Source organism: Electrona antarctica, assembly GCF_951216825.1.
Source record: "Electrona antarctica genome assembly, chromosome: 17".
Taxonomy (NCBI): Eukaryota; Metazoa; Chordata; class Actinopteri; order Myctophiformes; family Myctophidae; genus Electrona; species Electrona antarctica.
Window position 1 is genome coordinate 22,037,334 of NC_136798.1, and position 21,855 is coordinate 22,059,188.

General features: G+C 42.6%; 2 protein-coding genes across 2 annotated transcripts in view; both read left to right on the forward strand.

The window, feature by feature from the left end:
• The window catches only part of cyp39a1 (cytochrome P450, family 39, subfamily A, polypeptide 1), a gene marked incomplete at its 5' end in the record, with an annotated part of 20,070 nt that extends 14,103 nt beyond the window's left edge, over positions 1 to 5,967 (forward strand). Inside the window, 4 exons of the mRNA XM_079527053.1 lie at positions 524 to 619; positions 1,198 to 1,286; positions 3,747 to 3,834; positions 5,019 to 5,967. Coding sequence (XP_079383179.1) covers positions 524 to 619; positions 1,198 to 1,286; positions 3,747 to 3,834; positions 5,019 to 5,087 — 342 coding nt within the window. The 3' untranslated portion in view covers positions 5,088 to 5,967. The remainder of the gene's footprint in view (positions 1 to 523; positions 620 to 1,197; positions 1,287 to 3,746; positions 3,835 to 5,018) is intronic.
• Positions 5,968 to 6,857: 890 nt separating this feature from the next.
• Positions 6,858 to 20,376, forward strand: rcan2 (regulator of calcineurin 2). Its single transcript, XM_079526262.1, has 5 exons — positions 6,858 to 7,088; positions 9,532 to 9,748; positions 14,146 to 14,319; positions 14,839 to 14,995; positions 20,086 to 20,376. The coding sequence occupies exons 2-5, from the start codon at positions 9,533 to 9,535 to the stop codon at positions 20,232 to 20,234; spliced, it is 696 nt and encodes a 231-aa protein (XP_079382388.1). The 5' UTR covers positions 6,858 to 7,088; position 9,532; the 3' UTR covers positions 20,235 to 20,376.
• The last annotated feature ends 1,479 nt before the right edge of the window (positions 20,377 to 21,855 follow it).

The window sequence follows — 21,855 nt, forward strand, 5'->3', positions numbered from 1 at the left end:
AGAGGGGGCGGGGATAATTGACTCCAATCATGGACAAGGACTTTCAATCGAATCAAGTGACGTGACTCAAAGGAAGGACGACAAACCGTTGACGCCACAATAAATTCAAAATGGCAGACTTCCTGTTTGGTTTAGGTCATGGCGCCAAGAGACTTTTTGGTAAGTCGGGACATGATACAGGTGTGTACGAATTTGCATATGGTGAAACCATATTGTGGGGCTTCTAGCACAAACTTTTGTAGGGGGCGCTATTGAGCTATTAGGCCACGCCCATTTTTGAGATGATTAAAATACGTAATTTTAAAGTTTAGCAACTTTTTGAGTATGTTTAGCGCCTCAAAAACACGATTTATTGTGGATAAAATAATGATAATCATGCGATTTCAATAGGGCTTCACACTACTGTGCAGTGCTCGGGCCTAATTATTGTGTGTGTGTGTGTGTGTGTGTGTGTGTGTGTGTGTGTGTGTGTGTGTGTGTGTGTGTGTGTGTGTGTGTGTGTGTGTGTGTGTGTGTGAGACAGAACTACACCATTCCTCCAGGGGACCTGTTGATGGTGTCTCCGTATTGGGCCCACAGGAACCCTCAATATTTTCCAGAACCAGAAGAGTTTAGACCGGTAACTACTACTACTACTACTCTCTCTCTCTCTCTCTCTTTCTCTCTCTCTCTCTCTCTCTCTCTCTCTCTCTCTCTCTCTCTCTCTCTCTCTCTCTCTCTAACCCTTACAAATTACCCTGCTGTCAAGCCTAGCCAGTGTCTGGCAGTTTCCTAAGTATGGATAAGAAATTGAGGTTAAGACAGGACTGAACACTCACATACTTTGACTTAAATCCAATCCATTTCCACTCCTGGAGAAAGACATTCATTCTATACAAAAATTAAAACCAGCCATTATTACTGACGCCTGTGCATGTATGGATTCAGGCAACATGGTGTACTGTACACAGTAAAACCCTCAGAGTTAATTCAATCATTTGCAAATCTGAGAGCTAAATTAACGATCAGGAATTTATAGTGTAGTGTACTGGGACAGCAAACACTTCAGTGCTGGCATGACGTGGATGCAGTATGTCAAAGTGAGTGAGATGGATGTCCTTTGGATGCGGGTGGTCTACTTTTGTTTTTAAGAAAGTGCCTTTCAACTCTGTACCCAAAATAAATCTTGTTATTCTTTTTCGCTTCATCTTCCCACAGGAACGATGGGAGAAGGCAGACTTAGTAAAGAATGTCTTCTTGGAAGGTTTTGTGGCCTTTGGGGGAGGCAAGAACCAGTGCCCGGGAAGGTTAGAAAAACAGAACACACACAGGCACACATGCACACTTTGTGTTTTTCTCTATAGCATATTAGCTGGCAAGGTGCCCACAGAGATCCATGTAGAGAAATAAGGTCACTTAGTTTTTGTATGCATCCATTCCTGAGTGATAAGACTCCCCTTAGGACGGTTATAGTAAGGCCTAGCGTTAGGCATAATGTGATGAAGATTTGAAAAATCTTTTCTTACCCTGTGCAGTAGTCCTCATTAGTCTAGTAATACAAGTGTGTGTGTGTGTGTGTGTGTGTGTGTGTGTGTGTGTGTGTGCATGCGTGCGTGCGTGCAAGCGTGCGTGCGTGCGTTACAAATGACTTTTGGGTATTTGTGTTCGTTCCTGTATTTGTTTATTTGATTGACACATTAAAAGCCTGTGCTGGGCCAAGGATCTGGACTGATTATACCGACTGTCATTCAGTCTGTCTCCGTGTGCTGCTCTCTCTATAATATATTAGTCTCATTCATACATCCCTACTGTCCTTCATTAGTCTCATTCATACATCCCTACTGTCCTTCATTAGTCTCATTCATACATCCCTGCTGTCCTTCATTACTCATTAGTCTCATTCATACATCCCTGCTGTCCTTCATTACTCATTAGTCTCATTCATACATCCCTGCTGTCCTTCATTACTCATTAGTCTCATTCATACATCCCTGCTATCCTTCATTACTCATTAGTCTCATTCATACATCCCTGCTGTCCTTCATTAGTCATGGACCAGAAAAGAGAAGAGACAACGGCTCCTGATAACACTACAAGTAGATGACTGATTGATTCATATAAATATGATCTGTTTGGCACATGAGATAGACTTTAAAATATTAGCGCCCTCACTTCACACAGGTGTGATTTTTTGAGTAAATATATCTAAGTACATTTTTAAAGTAGTGAAACTGGTCAGTGTAGTTCCATCCATCCACCCATCTTCAACCACTTATCCGTAGTCGGGTTGCAGGGGCAACAGCTCCACCAGCGTATATCTTTTCTACGTCCGAGCATAGACATGGTAACGCCCCGCCTGCCTCTGATTGGCCTACCGACACAGCCGGTGTCTTCGAGGTGGAAGATTCATGCTGGATAGTCTGCTGCGCGAGGTTACTCTGTGGTGGGAAATAAATACGATATATAATAAAAGAGAATGACAGCTTGGCACGCGCGACAGTAACTTTAATTTTTGTAGAAGAGGCAAACTAATATTGTTTATGCCGTTGGCTTGTTTATTTGACAACATTATTGTACTGTAAAAAGGTCTCTTTTCCCTTGATCTTTATCTTTTTTAGTAATAGTATAATAGTATTAGAACACAGCCAAATCAAATCATAGTACATAGGCCTATGTGTTCAATCAATTATTCAATCAAAGCAAACGGCACAAACAATATTAGTTTGCCTCTTCTACAAAAATTAAAGTTACAAGTTACTGTCGTGTGTTGCCATTCTCTTTTTTCTATTATTTCCCACCACGGAGTACCCTTGCATCTCGGAGGAAGGTCAAGACGGGCAGTGTCGGTAGGCCAATCAGAAGCAGGCGGGGCGTTACCATGTCTATGCTCGGACGTAGAATAGATATACGCGCTCCACCAGAGAGCTCCAGACTTCCCTCTCCAGAGCAACATTAGTAACTTGGTCAGTGTACAGTAGTTGTTTGTGAGATTAGCCACAGACAGAAACAGATAGACGTACATACGTTGTCTCCACGTGGACTCAGAGATACACACGATTTGATTATTTTTACTTGATATGTGATTCCTCATTGGTCAAGCACACAGATGTTTATTTCCAGTCATATAGTGGTATGTGGATTCAAGTGACATTTACACTATGTTATAAATAGAGTCTGGAATTTGTACTATGCATGCACCTCATGGTATCATAGCACCACAAAGGCCTTAAAAACAAGGCTTCAAGACATCTCAAAACAAACTGGTCAGGTTACTACTTACACCTAGAACTCACCTAACCCATGAGTACAGCAACTTGCAACAGGCCTGGTCTTCAAGATACGTAAGACTACAGAGACACCCAAGTACCTGTCAAACTACTTCAATGACGTTAAAGACACAAACACCAGAGGTAGCTCCACTGATCTCGCTCAACCCAGATTCGACACAAACATAGGGTTAAATTCGTTCTACTGCTATGCCACCAAAATGTGGAATGCCCTACCATGTGTTTAACTCTACACAGTAAAATCCTCAGTGTTAATTCATCCATTTATAAAGATGGAATCCATATCAAAGTCAAAATGTATCCCCAAACTGTAGAAATTTCGAAGCCCGCGTGGGGGCCCGGATTTGAATCGTGGGCTGGACATGAAAGTTATGCATTGCAGCACTCAGGATTTAACAAAATGATGTACCAGATAACCAGTCACCAAGTTAATGCCAAACACGAAGGGGGTCATAATTCCTCTTGCTGTCATGGTTACAGGTGGTACGCCATAGTGGAGCTCCACATGTTTGTGTCAATGATCCTCTTCAAGTATGACTTCAGCCTCCTGACCCCGCTGCCCAAACCTGTGAGTAACCTATTCTGTATATGTCACAATAGAGGGTATGCGTATGCATAAAGTGAGTGGCAAATCGAGTGGCAAAGTGAGTTTAACGTCATTTAACGTTGTTAATCAGATTTGGATGTATGGGCTGTCAAGACCAGAAATAGTTTTTTGCCACTCAGTAGGCGTTCTCACATAACTTCCGGGTATGATGATGATGTCACGTGCATACCCTCTATAGCCGAACATGCAATTAAAATAGCACGCTGTGATTCGTTTTGAGCTTGTAAATTGGCTATTTTCAGCAAAGAAAGTAGAAGGGAAAAATAGAGGACAGAGCCCTGTGGGACCACGGTCAATGAAGTATAGGAAGCTGTCGCCTCACAGCTAGAAGGTCCCGGGTTCGATTCCCGCTGGGGACGCTGTGGGTGCTGGGGGCGTGTTCTCTCCTCCGCATCATCAGTGCCCATACCCGAGGCGGGATTGGCGAAAGGGCTTTCTGTGTGGAGTTTGCATGTTCTCCCCGTGTCCCCTAGGGTAGGTACCCTCACAAAAAACATGCAGTAATCCTGGTCTCTAAACTACCTCCCTTACATTAGATAATTGACACTGGGTGAAAAAATGGGTTGCAAAATCGTGGGATAAAAATTATATATATATATTTTTAAAGTATATGAAAACATTGCAATTTGAATCACACATCTTTTTGTATCTCTTGGTACATTTCTTAATTGCATATATAGTATACACATTAAATCCTCTTAAAGCTGGTTCTTGTTCAAGGTGACCTTGTGTTCAGTTGTGAAGGAACAGATTTAACAACAAACTGGAAAGAAATATAGCAGGTGTACCTTAAGTATTATATATTTCCTATGTGTGCATTTGTGCAAGGAATGTACAATTCTACATAATGTCTGAAATTATGTTTCTCAGCATTTGGGGAAAATAGCAGAAATGCAAGCTTGCATTGCAACACGTTGTGAACTTGTACTATTTGTGATTTTAAAGGCTCATGAACGTATAAACGCCATCACGTATATGGACGAAGCATAGCAGGTCTGAATTAATATAGAATCCCACAGTGTAAACTCACCATCTCTATAGTGTTGAACTATGAACTACTTGCCAACATACAACATGTACTTTATCTTTTTGTTGTCCTTTCTTTTGATGATTCTTTCTTAATTTTCTTTCCCCTGCATTGTCAGAGCTCTCTCCACCTTGTTGGGACACAGCAACCAGACGGGCCCTGCACTGTGCAATATTGTCACAGATAAAACGAACATGCTGCAACTACCACACCACCACAGCTCTGGTTGCATGTTCCTTATTCACCAAGGCAACAAGGATGACAATGATACATTACAAATGTTGCATTCTAATAATCTAGAGTTCTGTTCAGTGTATGTACAACATGCATCAGCCAAGTCAACTGTTGAATAATTTGGAGGGCACCCAATATCTCCCACAATGCACTGTATAGATATTGTCAATTTGACATTTCTGTACAGTAAAAAGGGACCACGATGCACTGTGACGTTTACTCTCTTCTGGTGACGCTAGCCCACATACTATGAACTACTAACACTTTCATTATGTATGTTTGTGCACCTTAAATATTTTCTTTGCTACTTAGCTACATAGATGCTATATTACTAGCTTTGTTTACACTATTTGATTATATATGATTACAGTGTTTAGTGTTGAAAATCTGTCCAGAAATACGTGTGTTTACTTCTAATTAATGCCCTATAGATTACACCATTTAGGGCTCTCTGAGTTACAGTATAACGATTGATTTTGACAAGACGCATTGGTGACGCAACTTGTATTCGAATTATTTCTTCATATTGTTTTACTCAAGGCACAGCCTCCCACAGAAAAATATATAATTGGAAAGGTATACTTTCTTACAACCCCAAACAGAAACTCAAAGCGGGAAATGAAGTTAGACTACAGTTATGGTCCGGAAATGTAAATATCTGTCCACAAAGAAAAGTGACATTTTTAATTATTTTTGCTGTTCATCAGCTATTTTTTATTTTTTTATTGTCTTCTCCTTTCCATATATTTGACATGTAAAACATATTTTATTTGAAATCAAGTGTAATCATTGTAAATATGTTTTGTGAAATGATAAAATATTTATTTAATGGCTTCATTTTATTATTAATTTGTCAAATAGGCTACTTCTTTGACAATACTCATTTCATTATGACAGTACAGTATTCTGACTTAGTGTCAGTTATGAAGGTTGCAGAAAATCTGTGTAGTAGTAGGCCTATAGTAGGCTAGTCATTGTCACATAAAAAATCACACCTGTGTGAACTGAGTGGTGTAAGGTCTTATATAGAATGATCAGCTGTGGTCTGACGTAATGTCTGACGTAATGAAATCACACCCGTGTGAACTGGGTGACCATAGCAACCATGCTCATTTTTTTGGTACGAACAGACAGACAGACAAACAGACAGACACGTAAACTAACAAAGCCAGTTGTAGGAGTGGCTCAAAAAAATTAAAATCTGATTTAGGATATAGGCTATGGTTCAATACATTTTGCATTCATAGCTACACAGTAAACCTGGGCCTGCCTTGTAGTGGGGCCCATCCAGGCTTTGCTACTGCAGGAAAGATGACCCATCATCCCCATGACATTGATAACCTTAATTCCTTTGTTTATTTAATCGAAAGATAATTTGTATACTATAGATTACCTGATAAAAACTGTAGGCCGCTACGCTCTCTCTCTGTCTCTGACACTAGCTGTCTCTCTTTCTCCTTGTCAAGTATCAATCTGAGATCCCATCGTCAAAAGGTAAAGGAAAAAAGCGCCCTCTTTTCCTTGACTTGACAGAGTCAACACGCTTGCATCCACACAGTCACAGTACACACGCACTCTCTCTGACGTCGGTCGGGTAATAATAGCTTATTTTTTTCTTTTTTCTTTTTAGAAAGTGGGCAGCAGAATTACTATTGGTTCCAAAGACATGTCTCCCCCCCTGCGATCTGAGGCTTTCATCATTGGGAGAAACAAATATCGTTTGTAAACCCTGGTCGGTCATAATTGGAGTGGACACTCAAACTGTGTCATGAAAGCTGAAACGTCAAACTGTTATATCCATATGGATTAGATGCTCTGTCCGAGCTGGAATGCCAAAGTTGATTCACAAAGAAAGCGATCGAGCTCCGTAAATAAATTACAGAACGGACTGAGACGAAGTGGAGCAGCGAGACATCAGGACCTAGCTTCGTCACATCACTTTTATATCGCGCAGGTGAGGAATGGATCCGGTCTCCACACTCTCAGAAAATACTTAAAATACCGTAGGCCTTTATGAGACAATCAAAGGCAGAATGATGATTAGCCTATCATCATAGTGAATGGTTATGGCAGCGAGATTATAATAGGCAAGTGCAAGTCATAAAAAGTGATGGATTCTTATGACATACAGCGCATGGTCTAATTGTTTGCAAAGAAAAAGGGCTCACTGATGTCAAGCTGAAGTGTTGCCTTCAAGTACTTTTATGACTGACCACAGTCACCACCTGCATGTATTTTCCTTTTAATGGGGCTTTTGGCTGCTGCTGACCCAGCCAGGTAACGAAAGCGTTTTGAAGGTTTACATATAGTGTAAATTAAATTACATGGTACATGTAGCCTAAATAATACAATATTATATCAATCTATCTACCTACATTTCTATCAGCAACATTAGATAAATAAAGAACTCACAGATCTATCTATATAATGTAGCCTTATGAATGAGTGATATTTTCGCAGAACTATATGGACTTTTTATATGAACTTTTGTCTCTTTTAGCATAAGAGGCTAATGTTTTTTTAGACCACTAAGCAATGGGGAAATGTTGTGCATTGTGACATGATCCTGTCAGTGGCGCGTAGGTCTATTGAACTCATTATGCTATAGCAATGTTGTTCTAAAAGAGAAGATGCAACCCATGCAGGGCCAGGTCAGTGGGATTAGGTTATTGTCTATCTGGCTGAGCTAGCCTACGAGGGGGTAAATCTACTCCCACTGTAATTGTTGTTTTGCTCATTTTGTTTGCAGAGCTTTATCTACAGCTTTTGCCTTTTACATATAAATAGCCTCTGGTTAGCAACCTGTTGGTATCTAAAACAAACCACTGCTCAGCCACTGGCTACAGTAGGTGTGACTGAAAAGCACCTGAAGGCACCTACAACATCCACATCAACACAGATAAGGTGCAGTTGTGATAGGATACCAGACGGACCTTTTCTGCATGTCACTATTAAGAAGGAAAAGAAACATCCTCACTCTACAGTAGGCTACCTCTCATATCACCCCTCCTACCAGACTACATCCTCACTCTACAGTAGGCTACCTCTCATATCACCCCTCCTACCAGACTACATCCTCACTCTACAGTAGGCTACCTCTCATATCACCCCTCCTACCAGACTACATCCTCACTCTACAGTAGGCTACCTCTCATATCACCCCTCCTACCAGACTACATCCTCACTCTACAGTAGGCTACCTCTCATATCACCCCTCCTACCAGACTACATCCTCACTCTACAGTAGGCTACCTCTCATATCACCCCTCCTACCAGTAAGCTACCTCTCATATCACCCCTCCTACCAGACTATACATCCTCACTCTACAGTAGGCTACCTCTCATATCACCCCTCCTACAGTAGGCTACCTCTCATATCACCCCTCCTACCAGACTACATCCTCACTCTACAGTAGGCTACCTCTCATATCACCCCTCCTACCAGACTATGTTGGTTCTCTCCACCTCCTCACTCTACAGTAGGCTACCTCTCATATCACCCCTCCTACCAGAGTAGACTATGTTGGTTCTCTCCACCTCCTCACTCTACAGTAGGCTACCTCTCATATCACCCCTCCTACCAGACTATGTTGGTTCTCTCCACCTCCTCACTCTACAGTAGGCTACCTCTCATATCACCCCTCCTACCAGACTATGTTGGTTCATCCTCACTCTACAGTAGGCTGCCTCTCATATCACCCCTCCTACCAGACTATGTTGGTTCTCTCCACCTCCTCAGTTCCTTTCTGTGCCTCTGGTACCAATTTGTACCAGTCAGATGACATTTGGACATTTATACGATTATAGGATATGATATGTGTCCACTGAATGAATAGGGTTATAACATTGGTTATCCCATATTGAATAGAATAGAAACATTTTATTAGCATCAATAAAAGACAATGTTCAGCAATAAAACACCAACGTGGATCAAATCACAAAACCAAAGCTTGTTTCTATTGTGGTCCATTCAAAAACATTTAACAACCAAAACAAAGACAGAACAACAGCGCAAACACAAAAAGTCCTAATAAAGAAATCTACTTTGAACCTTTGGAATTCATCTGTTGGCAAAGCATTCCACTGAGTGGTGGCGGTGGGTGGCTGTGATGGAAACTTTCCAAAAATGTGAATTAAGTGGAAATGACTTTCAAGGAGTCATTTCAGATCAGAGATGCAACTGGTGCAACAGGTGCACAGTATGTCAATCTTTCTATGGGTGACCATACAGTATCCTTTACTCTTGGACCACGGTTATGGTTAGGGTTAAGGAAAGGGCTAGGACGAGGATTAAAGTCATTGGCATAACAATACTGGGGGCAACTCATTATCTAACGAAGGATACATAAAGGATATCATTCCAGAATGTGCACATACCTCTCTCTCCCCTTTTATAGCATGAAGAAAGAACGTTTTTTTCTCGGCCTGAGAGGAACTAGAAGATTCTACCAAAGAGTCTACTTTCTGGGAAGTGAGGAGCTTGTGGTTCTGCAAAGCACTGTGGGAGATCCTGATGACGAGACGCTCCACCCGATCACAGACTTCAATGACCTGCCAACCTCCCTCTTCGCCTGCAACGTGGATCAGTCCGTGTTCGAGGAGCACAATGCCAAGGTATTGTGTCCAAAAAAGGACTGCAATTGTATGACAGAGCATGGCTGGCCTGGCTGCATGGCACATATGCCTACTGTATGAGTATCCTACTATCTGATGAAATTGTAGGCTATGCCAGGCCAGTGGAATCAACTCCCAGATATTTTATGTTTTGTTTTCTGGGGCATACTGACGGAAACCAAAAGATAAAGGTTTATTCTGTGTTGATGCAAAAGCAGCAACATCTACCCTCCTGTTGAACCACGTATTCTTTGTCAAATGCAAGGAAGAAAGCAGCTTGCCGGATATGTCTGCGAAGGAGTGAGCAATTTCAAACTGTGTGTGTGTGTGTGTGTGTGTGTGTGTGTGTGTGTGTGTGTGTGTGTGTGTGTGTGTGTGTGTGTGTGTGTGTGTGTGTGTCCACCCTTAAGCCAATTGTAATATAGGATAATGGTTATAATGTATGTAGGAATGTACAATTGTACATATGATCATGTGTCAAGATGAACAAGTTTGATTTTTTAGATCCCATTCCAAGTGGCTATGACCAAAAATGAGTGTTCCTGATGAATCCCATCATTACAAAAAGCAAAAAGATCAACATACAGCAGAACTGTAGTCGACTGGTCGGGATCCTCAACAGACACCCATTACAACCTTCTAACTCTACCAACTATAAACAAAATTATCAATCAACAAAAACAAAATTATGAAACCCATTTGATCAAAACAACAAAAACCCAAGAGTTGAATACTCCCTGGCTCTAAATAGTGTTAACTGTACAATTTACAATTTACAATTTAGGCATTTAGCAGACGCTCTTAATCCAGAGCGATTTACATTAGGCAATACTCCTGTAACTGTACTCCAGCCACTACTACTGGTTCAATATGACTGATGGAGACCTTTGTAGTCCTGTGTAGGGACTACAAAGGTGAGTCATGATGAGCACTTGGGGGAGCAGTTAGAGGTTAAATTGTCTTGCTCAGTGACACTTCGACACATAGGGGACGATTCAGGGAGCTTCTGTTTTCCAGACAGCTTCTCTACCCGTTCATACAGTATATGGCTGCCCATAGCTGAATGGTTCTATGAAGCAGCTCATATACTCAGTGTAGACACTGCCACACTTAAACCCTTAAAGATGGAGTGCCGTGATTTTTATACTTCTATGTGTCTATGGAGTTAATAGACCCCAGGTGTGGTTAGAATATTCAAATATGTCTTCCCTGTGTATTTTTGGTTTCTCAAATGGCCCAATCGAGGCCCAGGTCAAAAGGCCCAATCGAAATGACAGTGACATAGTGACATCACAATATCATCCCCTCCTCTAACCCCTCCCCCTTTATCATACAACAACAGCTGTGGGTGCGGCTTCAGTTCAGGTGGATCACCATCCATCACCATGTGATTTATGTGTGGCTGTGGCAACATAAAAACATAATTTTAACACTTTCTGTAAAACATCTTTCTCCTAGTATAATCATAGTACCTGATGATCATGGTTTGGAGGGGGTGGGGGGAATCACGGCACTACCTCTTCAAGCAATATTTTATGCTATAAACCTTTTGAGCGGTGCCAAACTGCTCCAATGTTTGACCAAGTGTGTATGTCTCTATGGGCTCCATCTTATGCCATGCTTTATCCACAAGTAATAAACATCTTCTGTGAATTACGCATTTAGGAGCTTCCACTATGCGTAAACGTTCTTGCGGCCACACAACCCACTATTAATTTTGCCGACTCCTATATTTGCGGGTGGAGGTGTGTCTGTAGGCGTATTGATGCGTTTTCCCTATATTTGGTATCTTATGCACAGAGGTTTAGGACAACGGAAAGTGCCTCCTCAAACCACCCGTAATGCGAATTCTGTTTGATAACAGAATTTGATAACTCTGAGACGGTGAGACCTGAGTTGGAGCTGCCTCGGCTTGAGATTTTCTATTTTTGCTTAAAATGACATAGCCAGTAGCCAGGCTTTAGTCCAAAACATGCTGTCATTAGTATTCTCATTTTGAATTACGCTATGTTTCGACTATGTAGATACCACATCACTTCAACTAGGAACCCTTGTCAAGTTTATTTTCCCTTGGACTTTCTATGCTCTGGGAATGCTTCCATGAGAGGCAACGAGTGTGTATATTTTGAGAGTAGGACACATTCCTTTACAAATATGGACAATGAGGTTAGGAGAAATCAGGAAGAGGAGGATAAATGACAAGAGAAGGAATGGGGGCATACTGCTGCTTAGCGCATGCACCCGCTTAGCTTTCTAAAAATAGTAAAATACTCTTCTATTATTCTCTCTCTGTCTCTGTCCACCTGCCAATGTGTTGTGTTGGGTGCATTCCTACAAGTTAAGTAGTGTAACTGGCTTTGGGCCATTCCAGGTGGAATGATTCCATTTTGGAGCACGGAAATTGCAAAAAAATGAAAGCATTTTGGAAAGAAAGGTTGGAACCATGTTTGTGTGTGTGTGTGTGTGTGTGTGTGTGTGTGTGTGTGTGTGTGTGTGTGTGTGTGTGTGCGTGTGTGCATGCGTGCGTGTGTAGCATAGCAATATCAATTAACTCTGATCAGTCCTATGACATTGTGAATTTGGTGTAGAGGCCTCCTTTTCCCTCTACACCAAATCTAGTCGCTGATTTGGCAAATATAGGGGTGGGGTATTCTGCTTTGTGCAGCAACAGGCGCCTCCCCATCTCCCAGCTCATTAGTACACATGTAGCCTACATTTTCAGGTTTGGATAATAATTTAATCCAATCAGGAGAGAATCCCCCAAATATGTTTTATCAGCTATACCAAAGCAAAATTTGTGATTCCGAGCTCAACCCATTGCAGCTGATGGACTTTTTATTATTATTTAATCTTTTTGCCCCCCTTTTATCCCCATATGCCAATTCATTCTTCCTCGTACACATCTCTGTGTGTTGTTGGCTTGTTGCCACTGCTGATGAACCCTACTGGCTCACCCGCCATGAAGGAGCCTCCAACGGGAGGACGTATAGAGCCTTCGTCCTACTCCTCCCACAAAAGTACACTGTATGTGTACAGTGATAAATATCAGCTTCCTTGCCCGACTTTCCTCTCCAATAGCTGGATGCACCGTGTTGGATTCACACTCTGAGTCTGATGGGCCTTTTTAAAATGTATTCTAAGTTGAGTTGGGACGTCAGTGGGTAGGTACTGTTTTTTATTTTGGCTGATGCACCTGTAAATGTTGAGCATTGTGAATAAATGCATGCTGACTCTGGCTCTGACTCGATCTGTTAGACTATGTGTCAGACAATAGCCAGCCAGCTACTTGACAAACACACTTTCACACAACAGGAGGTCACAAGGGGTCAATGAGGAGATGAGTCAGTTGGGAAAAGATGTGCAAACACTACAGTATGTTACATCCTGATATAGCATATACACCACAGTGTCTCTCTCCAGCATTTCATTCTCCGCCTACTTATCTGTGTCTGACAGATAAAGCTATATGATGTCCATAGCGTGCGTGCGCTCTTTCTCTCTCTCTCTCTCTCTCTCTCTCTCTCTCTCTCTCTCTCCCTCTTTTGCAGAGGTCACTGTAACACATATATTATTCATACGACTTTATATACAACCGACACCAGTTGCTAGAAGGGTCTCCATTGTTTGTACATTGTATTAGAATACAATGTACAGACAGGCAGGCAGGCAGGCAGACACAGACACACAGGCAGAATATAATGGTGACGTAATTAGGATATGTTTCAGTGTCGGGTGAATTAAAGGTAATGTCTGTATGTATACATGTATGTAATCTGACGTACGTACGACGTACGTTATCTGTTACCCAACAAATATTGAAACATCGTAATTACGTCACCATTGACAGCCAGTTATAACCCGACTTTAGTATTTAATTACAATGTTTTACAGAGAGGCTGAGATTTGAAAGTTCGTAGCAGCAAGCAGAGCGCGCAAGCAGAGCGTGCAAGTATTGTGGTCGTGTTGGGACGTATGCACGTGTGCCACTGCTTGGGAGGTATATACTGGACGTTGATACCAACCAAGCATACGTACAAAAAAGCCAGCCGACCACAGTATAGTACTTTCAACTTACATACATACGTTACCTGTTACCCAACCAATATTGAAACATATCGTAATTACATCACCATTGACAGCCAGTTATAACCCGACATCGAAACATATCTAAATTACGTCACCAACATTACATCAACATTAACAACCAATAAGATTCCTTTTACCCATCAAATGATTTTGAAAGATAGATTAATTACGTCAATGTTTTATTTTTACAGAGAGGCTGAGATTTGAAAGTTCATAGCGGTCGACAGTACTTGCGTGCAAGTAGGCACTCGACAGAGTGCATTTCTAGTTATGATTGTGGCTCATGCATGTGGATGTGTCATGTTTTTCAGGAGATGTTTGAGGCCTTGTTCCTGGTGTATGACTCTCAGGTGACATTCCAGCAGTTCAGGAGTTTCCATCGCGTGCGCATCAACTTCAGTGACCCCAAATTAGCAGCCAGCGCCAGGATAGAGCTCCATGAGACCTTTTTCAAAGGCAAGAAGCTCAAGCTCTACTTTGCACAGGTAGGCCAGAATCCATTTCCAGTGCTTTCATTGTGAAATGCCACTCATATTTAATTCACAATATATTCACTTTTTAGTCTCCTAGTTTAAAGTTAAGCTTCCCACAAAAGAGGTCAAGGAACTTGATTCATATGTTTTACAGATAGGCATAGTCCTAGAAGGCGATAGTCCAAGAAGACCCACTGGTATGGATAGCAATGAATACATTACAACATTATTACAACATAGCCTACATACAAACCCCACCTCTGCCAACTTAAGGATTGTGCTCTGTGAAGTTAAACAAAACTGCTATGATGGGAAATGTTTATGAACTGATCCACTCCTGAGAGAAAATGAAAGATGCTATTCATTATGAGGATGAAAATGAAACTAATAATGATGACCATACCTGGCAAAAATCCATATATTTGAACATGCTAAACTGTTAAAAATACAGTGGTCTGAAAGAATGAATGAAAATGAAAGTATCCTTTGCTAAAGGCCTCTTTCTCTCTCTCTCTCCATTCCCACACTCAGGTCCAGAGCCTTGCATCAGAAGGGGACAACCCACACTTGGCTCCTCCGCAGCCATCAAAACAGTTCCTCATCTCCTCACCAGGCTGGCATGAGATTGATGAGGCCACGCCCCTTATTAACTATGACCTGCTCTGCGCTATGGCCACACCTGGACCAGGTAAGCTAGTAGAAAAGTTCAGAAAGCTCATCCAAAGTCAAAATATAAAGAACGCACACTGGATCATGCTGCCAAAGTAGCTTTAACCCTAACCATTTCAGATTACCAAATACAGTAGGTGACATCTTTGTCTCATGTCTCATGTGCTTCCTCAGAGGCTATGGCTTTATGGGGGACTATCTCTATTTGGGAGTCTTTGGCATGGAAACGTTTGGGAACTCCTGCTCTATCTAGCCAGTGTATATAGAAACACAAATTACCTTCTCTGTATGTATCCACTCCGCTGATCTACGAGCACTTATGAACGTGTGTGTGTGTGTGTGTGTGTGTGTGTGTGTGTGTGTGTGTGTGTGTGTGTGCATGGCTGAGGGAAGTAGGGGTGCTGGGGGGGCTGTAGCACCCCCTCCCTCCAGGCACAGCCCCCCCTCGAACAGGAGGGGAAGAAGAAAAAAAAGAATAAAATATGCTGTATCACAGTATTGGCACCTTATCCTGGTTAATTGCCTGTGTCAGTTCGTTTATATAACTTGCGTGTGGAGAGGGAAAGTAAAGGCCACGTTTGCGCGTGAAAATGCGCGTGCATGATGCGCGTGCACGTGCATTTTTGCGGCGCGCGCTATGCGCGCGCACCCCCTACTAGACGCTCAGCCCCTGCGAGTGTAAAGTACTTCCCGCGGGCCTGTGTGTGTGTGTGTGTGTGTGTGTGTGTGTGTGTGTGTGTGTGTGTGTGTGTGTGTGTGTGTGCGTGTGCGCGTGTGTGTGCGTGCGTGCGTGCGTGTAGTACTATACCCTAAATTAAACACCAGAATGGGCTGTTTAAGGGCTTGGTGTGCTGCATGAAAATAGCTGGTTTGATCCCTCTTTATTTACACTGCAAAATCCTGAGTGAGAGTGTAAAAATCACACTCAACTACGTAATCGTTACGTCACTGAAATAGACTAATAGACACAGTAACCATGCTGAAATAGACACCCACACAGCGCACACACACACGGTCAAATGTTGGAGCGGCTAGCACCGCTCGAAAATAAACCCTCACAGGTCCTTTCAGTGTTAAATCAACTCATCATTTTGCAGTGTGGTTATGTAATAGCCTCCCTTGTGTGCAGTGATTATGTAACACAACTACACACAGAGGAATACAAACAAAAACATGCCACTCTAACCTTCACTTTAAATAATGATGAATAGCTTTACAAAGACAACTATTAACCACATAGAGCCTAGCAACCCTATTCTGGCCATGTACCATAACATTCAGCAAAAATAGCCGATTGGCAAAGTGTTTGGTGTAGACTGTAAAAAGAAGTGTGCCAAATATACCCTACTGTAATACTGTATACTCAATGAAGTATATAGGGTTTAAGTGGCCAAGATGTCTAGCGTTGCTTGCTTTCAATTTTCAATTTAGCAGAGGCTCTTAATCCAGACCGATTTACAGTAAGCAAGAACAACACATGGTAATACATCAAATACATAGAAATAGTCATCCAGGATCATAAGTAGAACAGTAGAATAACTGTACTATGAGGCTATAAGTATACACGATAGAATGCTTTGTCTACATAATATGCTATCTAAATTAAAATTAGCCTTTGCATACGCCTGCAAGGTCGCTGAGGCTAGGGCAAGTGCTGCAGGCTAAATGATAAAGTCAAAATTATTATTAGTCAACATCCCATAACGAAAACGTTAAATTAGCAAACGTTTCCCATGCACAAGACAAATCTATGTGGTTACATTGGCGCTGTGACCTGTACAGTGTTTCCTGGTGGAGGTAGATCAAAGGGGGGTGAATGTACAGTAGCAGCCTGTATCGCCCTTGGCCTTGGCCAGAGGATTCCCCTTTAGTAGATAGATAGTAATAGATGCATTCTCTGGCCGTCCATGTTGTTGTTTTCCCCTTCTTTTCTTTTGCTGTTAAAATAATCTTTGGAAAATGCAGAGGGAATGATTATCATTCTGATTGCATCCCTGACAAGGGTTCCCTGGTTCCTCTATCAGAACCAAATCGCATGGGATTGCAAGCTGTTTATGATGGGTCTGAGAAAGAAGATGACCCGAGAGGCTTCTCTCTGAAAATAATGTTTTTCTGACTCCCGTGGGGAATAAGCTTTTTATGGCGTGTTTCTGTAGTGTAGGAGGTGAACCGTCCTCAAAATCTGTCTGTCTATTTGTCTATCTGTCTTCTAATAGTCCAATTAAGTACTCCACACATTTTGTGGAGGTAATGGTCGTCAAAGGCAGTCAGCATTACACTTGTTTACAACAGGGTCCACCATTTTCAAATTTTCAACATTTAGAGACGTACAAATATACGGCGAGCCGCCCGCGTCCGAAACGGTTGAGAAATTACAGAGTTAGCGTGTGGGGTCCTCGGGGGGTCCCCGGAACATCCAGACCCCCAGGAACTCGCCCAGGGTGCCAGCCCGGTTCCGGCGAGCGGCAAGCCGCTCCACGTCCTAAACCAGTCGAGAAATTACAGAGTTAGCGTGAGGGGGTCCCCGGGGGGTCCTCGGAACATCCAGACCCCCAGGAACGTGCCCAGGGGGTCGGGCCGGTTGGTAGGGCGTTCCACATTATGGTGGCATAGGAGCGAAAATAATTGAGTCCCTTGTTTGTGCAGAATCTGGTTTGAACATGGTTTGTTGAACTCCTTCTGGTGTTGACATTAAGGAAGTAAAAGTTCATGCCTTGTTCATTGCGAACTGAAGCACTCTGAAAATAGCTTACCTACAAGCTCATAGCACGTGTGTTGTGGACTTGTAGATCAGATATTTTTGGCAGACAACTACTGTAAGTATAAATCACCATGCCTTCCTCTGTGTGTGTGTGTGTGTGTGTGTGTGTGTGTGTGTATGGAGTGTTTCCTTGAAAATGTACTTTCATTTTTCCCCTCGCTCCCTCCATCTCTCTTGACATACACACAGATCCCTGCCTCTTTTCACTAGTCATGGCTAAAATAGCTCTGATAAAGCCGGGTGCATGTGATCGGAATTTTAATGTGCCACATGCATGACGTGTGTATGTGTGTGTGTGTGCGTGCCTGCCTGCATGCATGCATGCACGCGTGCGTGCGTGCGTGCGTGCAAGCGTGCGTGCAAGCGTGTTGTAGCATATGTAACACATATTATCCTTCAATATTTAGTTACACCAATTCAAAGACAATTCATCTCTTCCTCCCCTTCAATAAATCAATAAACCAATCAATCAATCAATCGAACTATACTGTAAACTACAGTGCGTTAAAATGTTGCATGAACTTTGCAAATAAAATACATTGCCAGCTACATAGAACAGAAATCGGTGGACAGAAGAAATAAGGAAACCGAAATAAATATTTGTAAAATTCGAGGTAAGATGGAAAAACTCTCCCTCTCTCTCTCTCTCCGTCGCCTCTCCCTGACTGGGTGACCACGAACGTCAGCAGTGGTGCATTGACGTCAGTCGGCGCTCGACAGAGGAGATCGTATAGCCCCCCTCAGGAGAGATGATGGGATGAGAGAGAGTAAGAGAGAGACAGAGCTAGGGTGGGGAAGGGAAAATGGGGTCTGGAGAAGGTTGGAGGGGGGCGGGGGTGCGTGGTAAAGAGAAAACTGACTGTAGAAGAAGTGGATGAGGGAAGCGATGGCACGCGCGCACATGCATGCACGCGCGCACACACACGCACGCACGCACGCACGCACGCACGCACGCACGCACGCACGCACGCACGCACACGCACACACACACACACACACACACACACACACACACACACACACACACACACACACACACACACACACACACACACACACACACACACACACAGCTGACATTCAGCAGCCGACCAATATTAGTTGGGAGATGGCAGCGTATCCACCTGGCACTTTGAAATGGTACCCCACATTACTGCCACTCACTAGTCACTTCCTTTTCTTTCACTGGAATTAAAGGACCATATTGGTCTGGCAGGTTGAGCCCATTGAGTACACACAATTACAAAAGGATAAGTAGGCCTAGGAAAAAGGTTAATTACTAATTCATCCCTGCACTCCCTCAGGTCCTCGACGATACACGTACCAAGATACTGGTGAGAGTGGATTATTGGGATTGAGGCTTTGGGGTTTGAATCATCTCTCTCTTTATGGCTCCTAGCCATGCACCAGAGTATTAGCAACTCTCACAAAAGCACTGAGCATAAGCAGCACTGTCTGGTGATCACATCAGCCGTGGAAAATGACTAAATAATCATATGCCCTGCCCAAGATGTGCTCAAAAAGGTTGCTCAGCCCGTGACCTCAACACACTACTATCAAAGATTATTAATTTATAAAGATGGGCGAACTTCATTGGAGCCACTAGAGGCAAAATGGTACACAAAGCCTAGTTTCCTAAATGAAGTAGGCGTGGTTTGCTTCTCCCCCGACCTTCCCACCACCCTCCCCCTCCCCTCTCCCAGGCTGACAACAACACTGACAATGTCATGTGGATGAGCATTGAGAGCATTATATGGTGAATGTCATGATTCCCATTTCCCAAATCAGCCCCCATCAACCAAGAGTCTACGAAATATATTATTAAGCATTGGAACACACATTTCGCTATTTTCCATTCATTTCACGTTATAATATTCACATATTCTCAGCTTAAATATGGGCCCAAAGCCCCCCTATGTGTCATCCGTCAATTTGCAGATGGACAGAGAGACTCGCCCACATTCACTCTCCCATTGGAAATGAATAGACTCCAACATTCTTCCTGTCTCCTAATAATGTGTCCGACTGTCCGCCCACCTCACACAGATACAGGAAGTAAAGCAAAGTTGGACCCTCTTGGCTACTATTCAATGGCAGGAGCACTGTGTTGATTCTTGGTAATATAGTGCCCCCTAGAGTACATTAGCGCTTATATGCAGTTTAGGTCACCCTGGTGGCTCAACAATCATTATTTAATACATCTGGCACGAGACCAGAGTTGCACATCAGCCTTCTGTCTCGACTCTCTCCTTCCTTACAATACAATAATATTAATACAGTATAGTAATGCCCAACAAATGTTCACAAAATGCACACGCCCACCCATTTGCCTTCCTGTCTTTCTGTAGGAGAGAGGTTTGAGCTCCACGCGGGGACAGAGTCCACTCCCAGTGTGGTGGTGCACGTGTGTGACACGGACAAGGAAGACATCCCACAGACCTGCCCCAAACCACGAATCATCCAGACGCGCCGTCCGGACCTGCCCGTGTCTCAGTGAAATGTGTCGTATCACCACCTGCCTATCTATCTACTAGCACACACAGAGGCTGACTTAAATGTATTTTTTGTATGAAATTTTATTATTTCATGTTTGACAGGAAGTCTGTTGATTAGTTGGGTTGTTGTAGCATGCATCTTCAGGTGGCTGGCCTGGAAGTATAGCTGAGTCTGTTCGCTGAAAGAGAGGGGAGGGCTGGCTGGGTTTGACCCTTTGGTTGTTGTAGTCTGCTCAGTGAAAGAGAGGCGAGGGCTGGCTGGGTTTTGACATATTTCATTTATATAGGTCAGGTCTAGCCCACATGGGTACATGCTACTTTGGGTGAATGTGGAGACTCTTGCCTATTCACCACAGTTTGTATTAGAATTTATATGAAATATGCTAAATGGTTGCTGTGTCTTTGGTCAGACCAAAACAGCCAACAGTTTAACATAATTAGGATAGTAAGCTTAAAGGGCCACTTCATCCCTTTTGCAACCAGATCTTATTGTAAGGATGTTTGGGAGACAAGAAACACTTTCCTGCCGGGGTTTATAATGTGTGTAATATGTGTTTTTAGATATTTTAGTATTTCAAAGTGCCAGTGATGTCATGGACACTGGTCTCACTTCCTTCCTGGACTACATGTCTCAGTAGCGCCCACCCGCCTCCCTGTTCTCGACAGGATGACAGCGCGAGCAGAGAGAGAAGAAAATGAAACTGCAGCATGACAGACAACGCTGAAGCGGCACAACAAGCGCAAAATCATATAGACAATAATAATAATATAGATATATGTCCAGTGCTGGTTGATGTGTTTGTAAAGCGTTATACTATTAGTATTTATTACCTGACTGCAGATTGCGGCAGTATTGAGTTCACACGTTGAGGAACTCACTACTGCCACCATCTGGCGGAGTCAGGTTACATTTCTTGAGTGAAGCCACTGAACTTGGATGTTTGTGAGTAGCCTACTTGTTCTTCAATATGCATTATTCAGCAACTGTCTGTCTTGTCTTGCTAGTCTGTATAAATCAAGAGAAATACTTGGATAAAACAGATGAAGTAAGCAAACGTTTTGAAGTTATACATTCTGAAATACACAAGATTTAACAGAAAATATAAATGCTATGTAATGAAGATGATGTGTAAGTCCAGCTAGTACCTTGAAATGTGTTGTAGGCTTACCCTTTGTCAGAGTTCCCCTTGTATCCCTCTGCCTGTCTCTGTCCCTTTTATGTCCATATATGGAGATCTCTATATCTGTATGTCTGTCTGTGTCCCGTATATGCCATGCCCATGACCAAATATGGAGTTCAGGCCAGTCCATCAGTAGTAGTAATAATACTAATAGGGTTCTCCAAGATGGGGATTAGGAGATTTCTAGATAGATGGCTATAGACCAATTTCCAATGGCAATGATGCCCATTTGGAATGATGCCCGTAGGAAACGCATTCCACTCCAGTTATGCAATACCTGTTGTATCCGGTGTACCTGTATAGAGGGTATGCATGCATGTATGAAGTGAATGGCAGATAGAGTGGCAAAGTGAGTTTAACATTGTTTAAAGGTATATTCAGTAATTTCACTTAATTCAAATTCAAATCACTTCTTTTTTTGTTTTGTTGTGATAATCCTCCC

Bases quoted from the DNA above. Each gene is read 5' to 3' on its own strand.
- rcan2 (XM_079526262.1), top strand. From the start codon at position 9,533: ATGAAGAAAGAACGTTTTTTTCTCGGCCTGAGAGGAACTAGAAGATTC. The intron at 9,749-14,145 runs GTATTGTGTCCA...CATGTTTTTCAG, and splicing joins TCGAGGAGCACAATGCCAAG to GAGATGTTTGAGGCCTTGTT. The intron at 14,996-20,085 runs GTAAGCTAGTAG...GTCTTTCTGTAG, and splicing joins TATGGCCACACCTGGACCAG to GAGAGAGGTTTGAGCTCCAC.